This window comes from Salmo salar, chromosome ssa01, assembly GCF_905237065.1.
Source record: "Salmo salar chromosome ssa01, Ssal_v3.1, whole genome shotgun sequence".
Taxonomy (NCBI): Eukaryota; Metazoa; Chordata; class Actinopteri; order Salmoniformes; family Salmonidae; genus Salmo; species Salmo salar.
This window is the reverse complement of record NC_059442.1, coordinates 114,353,309-114,369,698: the sequence shown is the minus strand read 5'-3', so window position 1 is coordinate 114,369,698 and position 16,390 is coordinate 114,353,309. Positions and strand designations below refer to the sequence as shown.

Sequence of the window (16,390 nt, the reverse complement as noted above, 5' to 3'; positions counted from 1 at the left end):
TAACAGGTAGTACCTCTCTAACAGGTAGTACCTCTCTAACAGGTAGTACCTCTCTATCAGGTAGTACCTCTCTAACAGGTAGTACCTCTCTAACAGGTAGCCCCTCTCTAACAGGTAGCACCTCTCTAACAGGTAGGCCTCTCTAACAGGTAGCCCTCTAACAGGTAGTACCTCTCTAACAGGTAGTACCTCTATAACAGGTAGTACCTCTCTAACAGGTAGTCCCTCTCTAACAGGTAGTACCTCTCTAACAGGTAGTCCCTCTCTAACAGGTAGCACCTCTCTAACAGGTAGTACCTCTCTAACAGGTAGCCCCTCTCTAACAGGTAGTACCTCTCTAACAGGTAGTACCTCTCTAACAGGTAGTACCTCTCTAACAGGTAGTACCTCTCTAACAGGAAGCCCCAGCCTAACAGGTAGCCCCTCTCTAACAGGTAGCACCTCTCTAACAGGTAGTACCTCTCTAACAGGTAGTACCTCTCTAACAGGTAGTACCTCTCTATCAGGTAGTACCCTCTCAACAGGTAGCCTCAGTCTAACAGGTAGTACCTCTCTAACAGGTAGTACCTCTCTAACAGGAAGTAACTCTCTAACAGGTAGTACCTCTCTATCAGGTAGTACCTCTCTATCAGGTAGTACCTCTCTAACAGGAAGCCCCCTCTAACAGGTAGTACCTCTCTAACAGGTAGCACCTCTCTAACAGGTAGTACCTCTCTAACAGGTAGTACCTCTCTGACAGGTAGTACCTCTCTAACAGGTAGTACCCTCTCTAACAGGTAGTCCCTCTCTAACAGGTAGTCCCTCTCTAACAGGTAGTACCTCTCTAACAGGTAGTACCTCTCCAACAGGTAGTACCTCTCTAACAGGTAGTACCTCTCTAACAGGTAGTACCTCTCTAACAGGTAGTACCTCTCTAACAGGTAGTACCCTCTCTAACAGGTAGTACCTCTCTAACAGGTAGTCCCCTCTCAACAGGTAGTACCTCTCTAACAGGTAGTACCTCTCTATCAGGTAGTACCTCTCTAACAGGTAGTACCTCTCTAACAGGTAGTACCCTCTCTAACAGGTAGTCCCTCTCCAACAGGTAGTACCTCTCTAACAGGTAGTACCTCTCTAACAGGTAGTACCTCTCTAACAGGTAGTCCCTCTCTAACAGGTAGTCCCTCTCTAACAGGTAGCCTAACAGGTAGTACCTCTCTAACAGGTAGTACCTCTCTAACAGGTAGTACCTCTCTAACAGGTAGTACCTCTCTAACAGGTAGTACCTCCTATCAGGTAGTACCTCTCTAACAGGTAGTCCCTCTCTAACAGGTAGTACCTCTCTATCAGGTAGTACCTCTCCAACAGGTAGTACCTCTCTGACAGGTAGTACCTCTCTAACAGGTAGTCCCTCTCTAACAGGTAGTACCTCTCTAACAGGTAGTCCCTCTCTAACAGGTAGCCCCTCTCTAACAGGTAGCACCTCTCTAACAGGTAGTACCTCTCTAACAGGTAGTACCTCTCTAACAGGTAGTACCTCTCTAACAGGTAGTACCTCTCTAACAGGTAGTACCTCTCTAACAGGTAGTACCTCTCTAACAGGTAGTACCTCTCTAACAGGTAGTACCTCTCTAACAGGTAGTACCTCTCTATCAGGTAGTACCTCTCTAACAGGTAGTACCTCTCTAACAGGTAGTACCTCTCTAACAGGTAGTACCCTCTCTATCAGGTAGTACCTCTCTAACAGGTAGTACCTCTCTAGCGGTAGTAACCTCTCTAACAGGTAGTACCTCTCTAACAGGTAGTACCTCTAACAGGTAGTACCTCTCTAACAGGTAGTACCTCTCTAACAGGTAGTACCTCTCTAACAGGTAGTACCTCTCTAACAGGTAGTACCTCTCTAACAGGTAGTACCTCTCTAACAGGTAGTACCTCTCTATCAGGTAGTACCTCTCTAACAGGTAGTACCTCTCTAACAGGTAGTACCTCTCTAACAGGTAGTACCTCTCTAACAGGTAGTACCTCTCTAACAGGTAGTACCTCTCTAACAGGTAGTACCTCTCTAACAGGTAGTACCTCTCTATCAGGTAGTACCTCTCTATCAGGTAGTACCTCTCTAACAGGTAGTACCTCTCTATACAGGTAGTACCTCTCTAACAGGAAGTCCCTCTCTAACAGGTAGTACCTCTCTAACAGGTAGTACCTCTCTATCAGGTAGTACCTCTCTATCAGGTAGTACCTCTCTATCAGGTAGTACCTCAGGAGTCTAACAGGTAGTACCTCTCTAACAGGTAGTACCTCTCTAACAGGTAGTACCTCTCTATCAGGTAGTACCTCTCTATCAGGTAGTACCTCTCTATTAGGTAGTACCTACTCTAACAGGTAGTACCTCTCTATCAGGTAGTACCTCTCTAACAGGTAGTACCTCTCTATCAGGTAGTACCTCTCTAACAGGTAGTACCTCTCTAACAGGTAGCACCTCTCTAACAGGTAGCACCTCTCTAACAGGTAGTACCTCTCTAACAGGTAGTACCTCTCTATCAGGTAGTACCTCTCTAACAGGTAGTACCTCTAACAGGTAGCCTCTCCTCTCTAACAGGTAGTACCTCTCTAACAGGTAGTACCTCTCTAACAGGTAGTACCTCTCTATCAGGTAGTACCTCTCTATCAGGTAGTACCTCTCTATCAGGTAGTACCTCTCTAACAGGTAGTACCTCTCTAACAGGTAGTACCTCTCTAACAGGTAGTACCTCTCTATCAGGTAGTACCTCTCTATCAGGTAGTCCCTCTCTAACAGGTAGTACCTCTCTAACAGGTAGTCCCTCTCTAACAGGTAGTCCCTCTCTAACAGGTAGTACCTCTCTAACAGGTAGTACCTCTCTAACAGGTAGTACCTCTCTAACAGGTAGTACCTCTCTAACAGGTAGTACCCTCTAACAGGTAGTACCTCTCTAACAGGTAGTACCTCTCTAACAGGTAGTACCTCTCTAACAGGAAGTACCCTCTATCAGGTAGTACCTCTCTATCAGGTAGTACCTCTCTAACAGGTAGCACCTCTCTAACAGGTAGTACCTCTCCAACAGGTAGTACCTCTCTAACAGGTAGTACCTCTCTAACAGGTAGTACCTCTCTAACAGGTAGTCCCCTCTCTAACAGGTAGTCCCTCTCTAACAGGTAGTCCCTCTCTAACAGGTGAGTCCTCTCTAACAGGTAGTACCTCTCTAACAGGTAGTACCTCTCTAACAGGTAGTACCTCTCTAACAGGTAGTACCTCTCTAACAGGTAGTCCCTCTCTAACAGGTAGTACCTCTCTAACAGGTAGTACCTCTCTAACAGGTAGTACCTCTCTAACAGGTAGTACCTCTAACAGGTAGTCCCTCTCTAACAGGTAGTCCCTCTCTAACAGGTAGTACCTCTCTAACAGGTGAGTACCTCTCTAACAGGTAGTACCTCTCTAACAGGTAGTCCCTCTCTAACAGGTAGTCCCTCTCTAACAGGTAGTCCCTCTCTAACAGGTAGTACCTCTCTAACAGGTAGTACCTCTCCAACAGGTAGTCCCTCTCTAACAGGTAGTACCTCTCTAACAGGTAGTCCCTCTCTAACAGGTAGTACCTCTCTAACAGGTAGTACCTCTCTAACAGGTAGTACCTGAGCCTTCTCTAACAGGTAGTACCTCTCTAACAGGTAGTACCTCTCTAACAGGTAGTACCTCTCTAACAGGTAGTACCTCTCTAACAGGTAGTCCCTCTCTAACAGGTAGTACCTCTCTAACAGGTAGTACCTCTCTGACAGGTAGTCCCTCTCTAACAGGTAGTCCTCTCTAACAGGTAGTACCTCTCTAACAGGTAGTACCTCTCTAACAGGTAGTACCTCTCTAACAGGTAGTACCTCTCTAACAGGTAGTACCTCTCTAACAGGTAGTACCTCTCTAACAGGTAGTACCTCTCTAACAGGTAGTACCTCTCTAACAGGTAGTACCTCTCTAACAGGTAGTACCTCTCTAACAGGTAGTACCTCTCTAACAGGTAGTACCTCTCTAACAGGTAGTACCTCTCTAACAGGTAGTACCTCTCTAACAGGTAGTACCTCTCTAACAGGTAGTACCTCTCTAACAGGTAGTACCTCTCCTAACAGGTAGTACCTCTCTAACAGGTATTACCTCTCTAACAGGTAGTACCTCTCTATCAGGTAGTCCCTCTCTAACAGGTAGTACCTCTCTAACAGGTAGTACCTCTCTATCAGGTAGTACCTCTCTAACAGGTAGTCCCTCTCTAACAGGTAGCACCTCTCTAACAGGCAGTACCTCTCTAACAGGTAGTACCTCTCTAACAGGTAGTACCTCTCTAACAGGTAGTACCTCTCTAACAGGTAGTACCTCTCTAACAGGTAGTACCTCTCTAACAGGTAGTACCTCTCTAACAGGTAGTACCTCTCTAACAGGTAGTACCTCTCTAACAGGTAGTACCTCTCTAACAGGTAGTACCTCTCTAACAGGTAGTACCTCTCTAACTGGTAGTACCTCTCTAACAGGTAGTCCCTCTCTATCAGGTAGTACCTCTCTATCAGGTAATACCTCTCTAACAGGTAGTACCTCTAACAGGAAGCCCCTCTCTAACAGGTAGCACCTCTCTAACAGGTAGTACCTCTCTATCAGGTAGTACCTCTCTATCAGGTAGTACCTCTCTATCAGGTAGTACCTCCTAACAGGAAGCCCCATCTAACAGGTAGTACCTCTCTAACAGGTAGTACCTCTCTAACAGGTAGTACCTCTCTATCAGGTAATCCCTCTCTATCAGGTAGTACCTCTCTATTAGGTAGTACCTACTCCAACAGGTAGTACCTCCCTATCAGGTAGGTCCTCTCTAACAGGTTGTACCTCTCTATCAGGTAGTACCTCTCTAACAGGTAGCCCGTCTCTAACAGGTAGCACCTCTCTAACAGGTAGCACCTCTCTAACAGGTAGTACCTCTCTAACAGGTAGTACCTCTATCAGGTAGTACCTCTCTATCAGGTAGTACCTCTCTAACAGGTAGTACCTCTCCTCTCTAACAGGTAGTACCTCTCTATCAGGTAGTACCTCTCTAACAGGTTGTACCTCTCTATCAGGTAGTACCTCTCTATCAGGTAGTACCTCTCTATCAGGTAGTACCTCTCTATCAGGTAGTACCTCTCTATCAGGTAGTACCTCTCTATCAGGTAGATACCTCTCTATCAGGTAGTACCTCTCTATCAGGTAGTCCCTCTCTAACAGGTAGTCCCTCTCTAACAGGTAGTCCTCTCTAACAGGTATTACCTCTCTATCAGGTAGTACCTCTCTAAAAGGTAGCCCCTCTCTAACAGGTAGCACCTCTCTAACAGGTAGTACCTTCTAACAGGTAGTACCTCTCTAACAGGTAGTACCTCTCTATCAGGTAGTACCTCTCTATCAGGTAGTACCTCTCTATCAGGTAGTACCTCTCTAACAGGTAGTACCTCTCTATCAGGTAGTACCTCTCTAACAGGTAGTACCTCTCTATCAGGTAGTACCTCTCTAAAAGGTAGCCCCTCTCTAACAGGTAGCACCTCTCTAACAGGTAGTACCTCTCTATCAGGTAGTACCTCTCTATCAGGTAGTACCTCTCTATCAGGTAGTACCTCTAACAGGAAGCCCCAGTCTAACAGGTAGTACCTCTCTAACAGGTAGTACCTCTCTAACAGGTAGTACCTCTCTATCAGGTAGTCCCTCTCTATCAGGTAGTACCTCTCTATTAGGTAGTACCTACTCCAACAGGTAGTACCTCTCTATCAGGTAGTTCCTCTCTAACAGGTTGTACCTCTCTATCAGGTAGTACCTCTCTATCAGGTAGTACCTCTCTATCAGGTAATACCTCTCTATCAGGTAATACCTCTCTATCAGGTAGTACCTCTCTATCAGGTAATACCTCTCTAACAGGTAGTACCTCTCTAACAGGTAGTACCTCTCTAACAGGTAGCCCCTCTCTAACAGGAAGCCCCAGTCTAACAGGTAGTACCTCTCTAACAGGTAGTACCTCTCTAACAGGTAGTACCTCTCTATCAGGTAGTCCCTCTCTAACAGGTAGTCCCTCTCTAACAGGTAGTACCTCTCTAACAGGTAGTACCTCTCTAACAGGTAGCCCCTCTCTAACAGGTAGCACCTCTCTAACAGGTAGCACCTCTCTAACAGGTAGTACCTCTCTAACAGGTAGTACCTCTATCAGGTAGTACCTCTCTATCAGGTAGTACCTCTCTAACAGGTAGTACCTCTCCTCTCTAACAGGTAGTACCTCTCTATCAGGTAGTACCTCTCTAACAGGTTGTACCTCTCTATCAGGTAGTACCTCTCTATCAGGTAGTACCTCTCTATCAGGTAGTACCTCTCTATCAGGTAGTACCTCTCTATCAGGTAATACCTCTCTATCAGGTAGTACCTCTCTATCAGGTAGTCCCTCTCTAACAGGTAGTCCCTCTCTAACAGGTAGTCCCTCTCTAACAGGTAATACCTCTCTAACAGGTAGTACCTCTCTAACAGGTAGTACCTCTCTAACAGGTAGCACCTCTCTAACAGGTAGCACCTCTCTAACAGGTAGTACCTCTCTAACAGGTAGTACCTCTCTATCAGGTAGTACCTCTCTATCAGGTAGTACCTCTCTATCTGGTAGTACCTCTCTAACAGGTAGTACCTCTCTATCAGGTAGTACCTCTCTAACAGGTAGTACCTCTCTATCAGGTAGTACCTCTCTATCAGGTAGTACCTCTCTATCAGGTAGTACCTCTAACAGGAAGCCCCAGTCTAACAGGTAGTACCTCTCTAACAGGTAGTACCTCTCTAACAGGTAGTACCTCTCTATCAGGTAGTCCCTCTCTATCAGGTAGTACCTCTCTATCAGGTAGTACCTCTCTAACAGGTAGTACCTCTCTAACAGGTAGCCCCTCTCTAACAGGTAGCACCTCTCTATCAGGTAGTACCTCTCTAACAGGTAGTACCTCTCTAACAGCTAGTACCTCTCTAACAGGTAGTACCTCTCTAACAGGTAGTACCTCTCTATCAGGTAGTACCTCTCTATCAGGTAGCCCCAGTCTAACAGGAAGCCCCAGTCTAACAGGAAGCCCCTCTCTAACAATTGTGTTTCAGGTTTATAACTTTTATAAACTTGTTAATAGAAAAGTTATAGAAGCAAGAGCAGTGTCTGAGTTTCTCTGTTCTGTCATCACATTACTGACACTTGATAACTCAGATGATAAACCTGTTGGAAGTGGTTTCAGGGACAAATACAGCATGACCCTTGAAGGTCAAATGCTTTTACAATACAATTATGTTCCAATGTTTCAATGCCACATCGTCCCTGACAGAGCAGAACTCTCAAGTTGATCAATATGGAACAATTCCCAGCCAATAAAGTGAATTATGGCCCTTTAGAGTCAACAGTAATTAGCTTGTCTTAGTGTGTCAAACACTTTCCAGGTTGTATTCCTGTGGGGTGTTAAATGGTGTTTCCCCTGGCTAGGTCCTCACCTCTCTGATTCAGAGGGGTTAAATGGTGTTTCCCCTGGCTAGGTCCTCACCTCTCTGATTCAGAGGGATTAAATGGTGTTTCCTGGCTAGGTCCTCACCTCTCTGATTCAGAGGGGTTAAATGGTGTTTCCCTGGCTAGGTCCTCACCTCTCTGATTCAGAGGGGTTAAATGGTGTTTCCCTGGCTAGGTCCTCACCTCTCTGATTCAGAGGGGTTAAATGGTGTTTCCCCTGGCTAGGTCCTCACCTCTCTGATTCAGAGGGGTTAAATGGTGTTTCCCCTGGCTAGGTCCTCACCTCTCTGATTCAGAGGGATTAAATGGTGTTTCCCCTGGCTAGGTCCTCACCTCTCTGATTCAGAGGGGTTAAATGGTGTTTCCCCTGGCTAGGTCCTCACCTCTCTGATTCAGAGGGGTTAAATGGTGTTTCCCCTGGCTAGGTCCTCACCTCTCTGATTCAGAGGGATTAAATGGTGTTTCCCCTGGCTAGGTCCTCACCTCTCTGATTCAGAGGGATTAAATGGTGTTTCCCCTGGCTAGGTCCTCACCTCTCTGATTCAGAGGGGTTGGGTTAAATGCGGAAGACACATTTCAGTTGAATGCATTCAGTTTAACAACTGACTAGGTATCACCCTTTCCCTTTCCTTTCCCTTACACACTGAGGGTAGGGTCTCTTCAGTTCTCTACCCCTGGCTAGGTCCTATACACTGAGGTTAATGGTCCCAAAAGTGTTCTTCCCTTGGCTAAGGCCCCTACCGATCAGAGCAGCCGGTAGTCTACTACTGCCTGTGGTCTGGTGATGCGGTGGTCAGCATAGCAACACCTCAGAGCCACACGATTACCAGCAGGTCAAGCAGAACAGGAATGTTTCTGTGATTAGTTTAGAGGAGACAAACGCAGGATGTTTCCTCTTCCTGTCCCAGCAACCTGCAGAGTCTGAGTGGAAAACGGAGCAGAACTGCCACCACTCTAGCCCTCTGTAGCTCGGCATAACACACGGCTTTCATCTATTTTAGGTTATTTTATAGTTGTTTCAACTCATTATTATTATTATTAACTAACTGGTTACACAGCCTGTGTTCTGTTTAGTTGACTCAACGTTTCAGTCATAGTGTTACCTGGACTTACGTAGTTGTAGCTTGCCCAAACTTCACTCCAACTTGAGAAAACTTAGGCAACAAAAAACAATTCTGTCAATTTAAAATGATGCGTTTCCTCAACTTGTCTCATATGTTCCTTCAACTAGAAATGATTATTTGTGCATCTTAACTTTAAAAAAGGGCTGTGGAAATAGTTCCACTCGCACGGTGCTTTTGACATACAATGTTTTCAACTGACATATCTGACAAATGTTGACCAACATGGTGGTTAGAGCGTTGGACCAGTAACCAGCAGGTAGCCTAGTGGTTAGAGTGTTGGGACAGTAACCAGCAGGTAGCCTAGTGGTTAGAGGGTTGGGACAGTAACCAGCAGGTAGCCTAGTGGTTAGAGTGTTGGGACAGTAACCAGCAGGTAGCCTAGTGGTTAGAGGGTTGGGACAGTAACCAGCAGGTAGCCTAGTGGTTAGAGCGTTGGACCAGTAACCAGCAGGTAGCCTAGTGGTTAGAGGGGTTGGGACAGTAACCAGCAGGTAGCCTAGTGGTTAGAGCGTTGGACCAGTAACCAGCAGGTAGCCTAGTGGTTAGAGTGTTGGGACAGTAACCAGCAGGTAGCCTAGTGGTTAGAGGGTTGGGACAGTAACCAGCAGGTAGCCTAGTGGTTAGAGTGTTGGGACAGTAACCAGCAGGTAGCCTAGTGGTTAGAGGGTTGGGACAGTAACCAGCAGGTAGCCTAGTGGTTAGAGGGTTGGGACAGTAACCAGCAGGTAGCCTAGTGGTTAGAGGGTTGGGCCAGTAACCAGCAGGGAGCCTAGTGGTTAGAGTGTTGGGACAGTAACCAGCAGGTAGCCTAGTGGTTAGAGGGTTGGGACAGTAACCAGCAGGTAGCCTAGTGGTTAGAGGGTTGGGACAGTAACCAGCAGGGAGCCTAGTGGTTAGAGTGTTGGGACAGTAACCAGCAGGTAGCCTAGTGGTTAGAGGGTTGGGACAGTAACCAGCAGGGAGCCTAGTGGTTAGAGGGTTGGGACAGTAACCAGCAGGTAGCCTAGTGGTTAGAGAGTTGGGACAGTAACCAGCAGGTAGCCTAGTGGTTAGAGGGTTGGGACAGTATCCAGCAGGTAGCCTAGTGGTTAGAGGGTTGGGACAGTAACCAGCAGGTAGCCTAGTGGTTAGAGGGTTGGGACAGTAACCAGCAGGTAGCCTAGTGGTTAGAGTGTTGGACCAGTAACCAGCAGGTAGCCTAGTGGTTAGTGGGTTGGGACAGTATCCAGCAGGTAGCCTAGTGGTTAGAGGGTTGGGACAGTAACCAGCAGGTAGCCTAGTGGTTAGAGGGTTGGGACAGTAACCAGCAGGTAGCCTAGTGGTTAGAGGGTTGGGACAGTAACCAGCAGGTAGCCTAGTGGTTAGAGCATTGGACCAGTAACCAGCAGGTGGCCTAGTGGTTAGAGGGTTGGGACAGTAACCAGCAGGTAGCCTAGTGGTTAGAGGGTTGGGACAGTAACCAGCAAGTAGCCTAGTGGTTAGAGGGTTGGGACAGTAACCAGCAGGTAGCCTAGTGGTTAGAGGGTTGGGACAGTAACCAGCAGGTAGCCTAGTGGTTAGAGCGTTGGGACCAGTAACCAGCAGGTGGCCTAGTGGTTAGAGGGTTGGGACAGTAACCAGCAGGTAGCCTAGTGGTTAGAGGGTTGGGACAGTATCCAGCAGGTAGCCTAGTGGTTAGAGGGTTGGGACAGTAACCAGCAGGTAGCCTAGTGGTTAGAGGGTTGGGACAGTAACCAGCAGGTAGCCTAGTGGTTAGAGGGTTGGGACAGTAACCAGCAGGTAGCCTAGTGGTTAGAGGGTTGGGACAGTACCCAGCAGGTAGCCTAGTGGTTAGAGGGTTGGGACAGTAACCAGCAGGTAGCCTAGTGGTTAGAGGGTTGGGACAGTAACCAGCAGGTAGCCTAGTGGTTAGAGGGTTGGGACAGTAACCAGCAGGTAGCCTAGTGGTTAGAGGGTTGGACCAGTAACCAGCAGGTAGCCTAGTGGTTAGAGCGTTGGGCAGGTAACCAGCAGGTATCCTAGTGGTTAGAGCGTTGGGACAGTAACCAGCAGGTAGCCTAGTGGTTAGAGCGTTGGGACAGTAACCAGCGGGTAGCCTAGTGGTTAGAGGGTTGGGCCAGTAACCGAAAGGTTGCTGGATATAATCCCTGAGCTGACAAGGTAATAATCTGTCGTTCTGCCCCTGAACAAGGCAGTTTAACCACAATTCCCCGGATGTTGATTATGGCAGACCCCCGCACCTCTCTGATTCAGAGGGCAGAGGGGTTGGGTTAAATACAGGAAGACGTGGATGTTGATTAAGGCAGCCACCCGAGTACCTCTCTGATTCAGAGGGGGTTGGGTTAAATACAGGAAGACGTGGATGTTGATTAAGGCAGCAGCCACCCCAGCACCTCTCTGATTCAGAGGGGGTTGGGTTAAATACACGAAGACGTGGATGTTGATTAAGGCAGCCACCCCAGTACCTCTCTGATTCAGAGTGGGTTGGGTTAAATACAGGAAGACGTGGATGTTGATTAAGGCAGCCACCCCAGTACCTCTCTGATTCAGAGTGGGTTGTGTTAAATACAGGAAGACTTGGATGTTGATTAAGGCAGCCACCCCAGTACCTCTCTGATTCAGAGGGGGTTGGGTTAAATACAGGAAGACGTGGATGTTGATTAAGGCAGCCACCCCAGTACCTCTCTGATTCAGAGGGGGTTGGGTTAAATGCAGAAGCCGCATCTCTCTGATTCAGAGGGGTTGGGTTAAATGCAGAAGCCGCATTTCAGTTGAATGCATTCAGTTGTACAACTGACTAGGTATCCCCCTTTCCCCAATGATTACATTGTTCATTTATACAGTATTTATTATTCAACATGTCCTCACCTGGGATTTGAACTCACAACCTTTTGGTTCAGGCATTCTGATCTTCCTCCTATGCCACCACAATAATTAGTTGAAACAACTAGAATTCGTTTTATATATATATATATATATATATACAACATTGTGTTATTTAGAGGACACAAATACATGATAATGGTGTGATGTTTCTGACTACCTAGAGTCCAGAAACCTGCAGAGTATTACAGCTCTTACAGGAAATAGTCTAAGGAGAAAATCTGACGGAACTGATTCAAATCAAATTGTATTTCTCACATGCGTCGAATACAACAGGTGTAGTAGACCTTACAGTGAAATGCTGACTTACAAGCTCTTAACCAATAACACAATTTTAAGAAAAATACCCCCCCTCCCAAAAAGAAAATAAATAAAAGTAACAAATAGTTAAAGAGCAGCAGTAAAATAACAATAGCGAGGCTCTATAGAAGGGGGGTGCCGGTACAGAGTCAATGTGCGGGGGGTACAGGTTAGTGGAGGTAATTGAGGTAATATGTACATGTAGGTAGAGTTAAAGTGACTATACATAGATAATAACGAGACAGTAACCTGGACCTACTTATCACTCAATATCTAAATGGCACATTTGAAGCCATATTTGATTCTCTCATATAGTATGCTACCGTTTATTACGTTGTATCAAAACAATCGGAGGGTCAAATACTGACCGTTTATGTAGGCTAATTCACCTAGTCCTTGTCTAAGAGGCCATCCAATTGAAAGTCCTAGATTAGGATCCTATTCTGGACTCTATTCAGTTGTAAAATACTATTGAAGTGATCCGGTCAGGGAGTGTACACATTGTTAAACTGAGACTGTTCTCGTGGCGGTTGAAAAGTATCCGTATATATCTAGTCAGTTTCTGTCTCTGTCGAAAGAGACCGGAGGATGGCAGCATTTGAAAACAACACGAAATAAACTCATGGACAACTTTTTAGAAACCTTTTTTTTTTTAAATTTTATTGCAGCCAAAATCCTACTTTGCACAAATAAACTGTTACAATGTAAATTTTTGGAAGGATAAAAAAAAAAAAAAACTTTATTCGTATGGAACATTTTGGACGTTAGAGTTATTAAATAGCCTTCACTATAGCGCTCACAATAACTCAACAAATAACTAAATAACCTCTTGCGATATTTACATCAAACATGTAACTTTTAGTACTGTCCCGTATTTTATTTTACTACATAATTAATTATAATTTAACATTAAACTAATAAAATGTGGAATATTTTCTTCATGTTGACAAACAGATCATGTGGTCTATTTTTATCCCTTGGTGTTCCTGAATTAGTTTTATTACATTGTAGGCTGGTCATTTTACTCGTGTGGTTTTGTCAATCAAAATGGCCCCTGCTCATTTAAATGATCATTAGAGCTCGTCCTCTGATGGTAATCATGTATTTTTTTTGGAGAAATATTGATTATCCATTGATGTCTGAAAGTTTCTGCAAGTGTGTCTGTGATTTTGATGAAATGCGTTCAAACAAAGTCTGTTAGTCTGATATAGGACTACCGGTAGAGTTTTCTAACCTAAAAATAAAAAATTGTGTTGGATAATTATTTAATATAAAACATTTCCGAAATAGAATGTTTGTTTTTTTAAATTTTCAATTTAAATGCAACGTATTAAACTCTTAAATCATTCTGTCTATTGCGGGCTATATAGGCCTAGTCTACATTTCATAGCTTACCAAAAAATAAAAAAAATAAAGTGAATAAGCGTGTTTGGACAAAGTAATTTTAATTACACAATGAAACTTAATAACCCACCCAAGAAATAAATGACTAAAATGAAATGACAGGAGCAGTGGTCCAGCGACGCGGGGACCCATCATATTACCGCTGCTGTGTTGCTATGTCACACTTGTAACACATAAGCCATGTTTATTGTCAACTAATTCGTTCCAGAGATTGTGTGGTCTAAACACATAGCCTATAGTACATTGTATATGTATGTTTTAAGAGCCTAACTTGGTTTATGTTTAACTTTGCCATGCATGGAAGCCAGGAGTGCTTGTTAAACCATAGAATAATCACATTGTTTTTACCCTACACTCTTACAGACAAAGGCTTATATTACTTTCTTCATATATAACACCCCTAAAGGTTCTAGAGAGAATAACCCCTTTCGTAGGGTTCTTTGATCAGAACCGTAATATAGTTAGATGTTCTTCTTCATTGAACCAAAATGTTGGTTCTATGCCGAACCTTTTGTTCTAAGTGTGTGTCCCACTGTTCACCAAAAGGCAAAGGCTACTTCAATTGACAACTTATATTTGACAGAAACAATTTATTTTAAAAATATATATAAAATATTTGTTTCAATTACATTTGGTATATTGAAATTATGAAGGTATATTCATAAAACTATTATTTAAGATATACATTTGTAAAAGTTTCCGTGCGTAAAAGTGGAAATATGGTTGGCCAACAGTAAAACTGTTTTAATTGGATAACGTGTTGCCTAACCGCCTATTTTTATTATTGCATATGCTTATTAGGCTATACTTGCGCGGTAAATTACTCAGCCTATCTTACTCCAGGTTCACTCCTAAAACTGCATTAATGAGTGGGCTAATCTCTCACCAGTATCTCTCCCATTGATGCACAGATTCGGTTAAGACAATTCGACTGAAGCGTGACAGAAAAGGGGGGAGTCACCCGCGAGACAGTTCCTTTCACAGGGGTTTACCTGTCGACGCTCCAGGCGGAGCACTTAAATACCTCATTCCCTTGGGTCTAGCCTTCAGTCCTCCGGGAGAGACTGACGGAAACAGACGGTTGGGAAAGGAACCGCATGTTATTGTTGATAGAAGAAGAAACCAGGATTCGTACTCAATTAGAAGGGATTATGAACGCTTTTGGACAGCAGCCATCCAACGCGCAGACCAGCCCCATTCAGCACCACAGCGCGCAGGAGCTCCTGGATATGGCCGTGTACTGCGATAACATCGGCAGCATGTACCAGCACCAGCAAAACCTCCATCATGGTCACCACCCGCAGAGGCCGCCGGCGCATCCTCAAAGCTACGGCCTCGGTGAGTACACCTCGCCGACCAGCAACCCGTACCTGTGGCTAAACGGCCCGAGCATCGACACGTCTCCATACCTGACGGGATTGAACGGAGCATCGTACATACAGTCTGGATACGGAGCGAACCAGCGGCAGTTCTTACCCCCTCCTACCGGGTTTGGTGGAGCTGACCTCGGATGGCTGTCAATCTCTAGCCAGCAGGAACTCTTCAAAATGGTTAGGCCTCCGTACTCTTACTCAGCGCTCATAGCCATGGCTATCCAGGGCGCCGGGGACAAGAGGTTGACGCTGAGTCACATCTATCAGTATGTGGCAGAGAATTTTCCCTTTTATAAGAAGAGCAAAGCTGGCTGGCAGAACTCAATCAGACACAACCTGTCACTGAATGACTGTTTTAAGAAAGTTGCACGGGATGACGATGATCCAGGTAAGTTACAACACCCGTTGTGCTTGTAAATAACTCATTATTTGCACCTATTAAATGTGTCATTTTGAATATCATACCTTTTTTGCCATTAGATTTTTTTAAAGACGTGTCTGACAGTAGACTAGAGCAGTATTGACCTTTTGATATCTCGTTTAGGACCTACATTGTCTGTTGTGTCCTGTCTTCATGTCTTCATAGGAAAGGGAAATTACTGGACGTTGGACCCAAACTGTGAGAAAATGTTCGATAACGGCAACTTCCGAAGAAAGAGAAAGAGAAGAGCTGACTTGAACGGAGGAGACAACAACAACACTGTTCTTGCGGTGAAGTCAGAAGACACTGCCGCCCTGAAGGTCTCCGACACGGCCAGTATCATGAGTTCATCCCCTCCCAGCCTCCAGGACTCCCCTGGTTCCTCCGAGCCCGAATCATCCCTGTCCCCGTCTGTGGAACACAGTCCCTGTTACAACAACTTTGTCTCCACTATGAACTCGATGCTGGCGGGGAGTAACAACAGCTCTACCCGGGAGGGGGCCAGGGGGAACTTTGGTTCAGGAAGACATGCTATGGGGGATTTGTCGCCTCATCAGACCCGAGAAAACATGTCCGGACTTGGTTCATACTCGCCCTCTCAAATCACGCCATTGAACTCGGATACCACTCACCTCTCCACAGCTAATAGAATGAACTGCTACACATCCGCACAGAACAATCACAGCGGAGGCCTGGGCCTCACCAACTCTCTCCCAAACCACTTCACTGTTAATCATTTGATATATAGCCGCGAAGGGACCGAGGTCTAAGCTTAGTCCTAATTATGTCACATATATGTAGATAATATAATGCAACTCGTTGGCATACTTGTATAAAGTACTCAGTGAGTACATCAAGTACCATGATTATTATTCATGTTATGCATTCCATAATTAAAAACGTGTAATAGAAATGTCTTAAAAATATGCTTTCTCATGATTGAATCGGAATTTCAAAAAGTGGGTCGAAACTACGTTCGACTTAAGCATTTTAAGAACATTTAATTAAGACCAAACTTTGTTGTTATGCCCAACTGGAGCCCTGGAATGGTCTTGCCTTGGAATAAACATTTACCGTAACTCTTTCGTTTCCTTTATATTGGCCTTATGTAAACTGCCTGGATGACGTCACTGTGCCTTTCTGAAGATCTTGTATTTTTTTAATAGAACACTTCTGCAGATATATGTTTTGTTATGTAGCCTAAATAGTAACTCTCTTTGCAGACCACTTTTTTTGTAGAAGGTATTGTGTGTGTGTATATTTTATTTAAAGCCTATTGTCAAACGTTTGAATAAATGTAATATCTGAAATTCTTGATTCTGTCGTATTTTCTAGCGGACTTGTCAAAGTGAAGATGTCTCAGATTTATTCGCCATAATA

General features: G+C 44.9%; 1 protein-coding gene across 1 annotated transcript; it reads left to right on the top strand.

Moving 5' to 3' along the window:
• Window positions 1-14,101: 14,101 nt before the first annotated feature.
• LOC123724404 (forkhead box protein I2-A) lies at window positions 14,102-16,163 on the top strand. Its single transcript, XM_045687675.1, has 2 exons — window positions 14,102-14,977; window positions 15,176-16,163. Exons 1-2 carry the CDS (start codon window positions 14,314-14,316, stop codon window positions 15,778-15,780), a joined length of 1,269 nt encoding a protein of 422 aa, XP_045543631.1. The 5' UTR covers window positions 14,102-14,313; the 3' UTR covers window positions 15,781-16,163.
• The last annotated feature ends 227 nt before the right edge of the window (window positions 16,164-16,390 follow it).

Coding starts and splice junctions, on each gene's coding strand:
- LOC123724404 (XM_045687675.1), top strand. CDS start 14,314: ATGTTATTGTTGATAGAAGAAGAAACCAGGATTCGTACTCAATTAGAA. Junction 14,978..15,175: donor ACGGGATGACGATGATCCAG/GTAAGTTACAAC, acceptor ATGTCTTCATAG/GAAAGGGAAATTACTGGACG.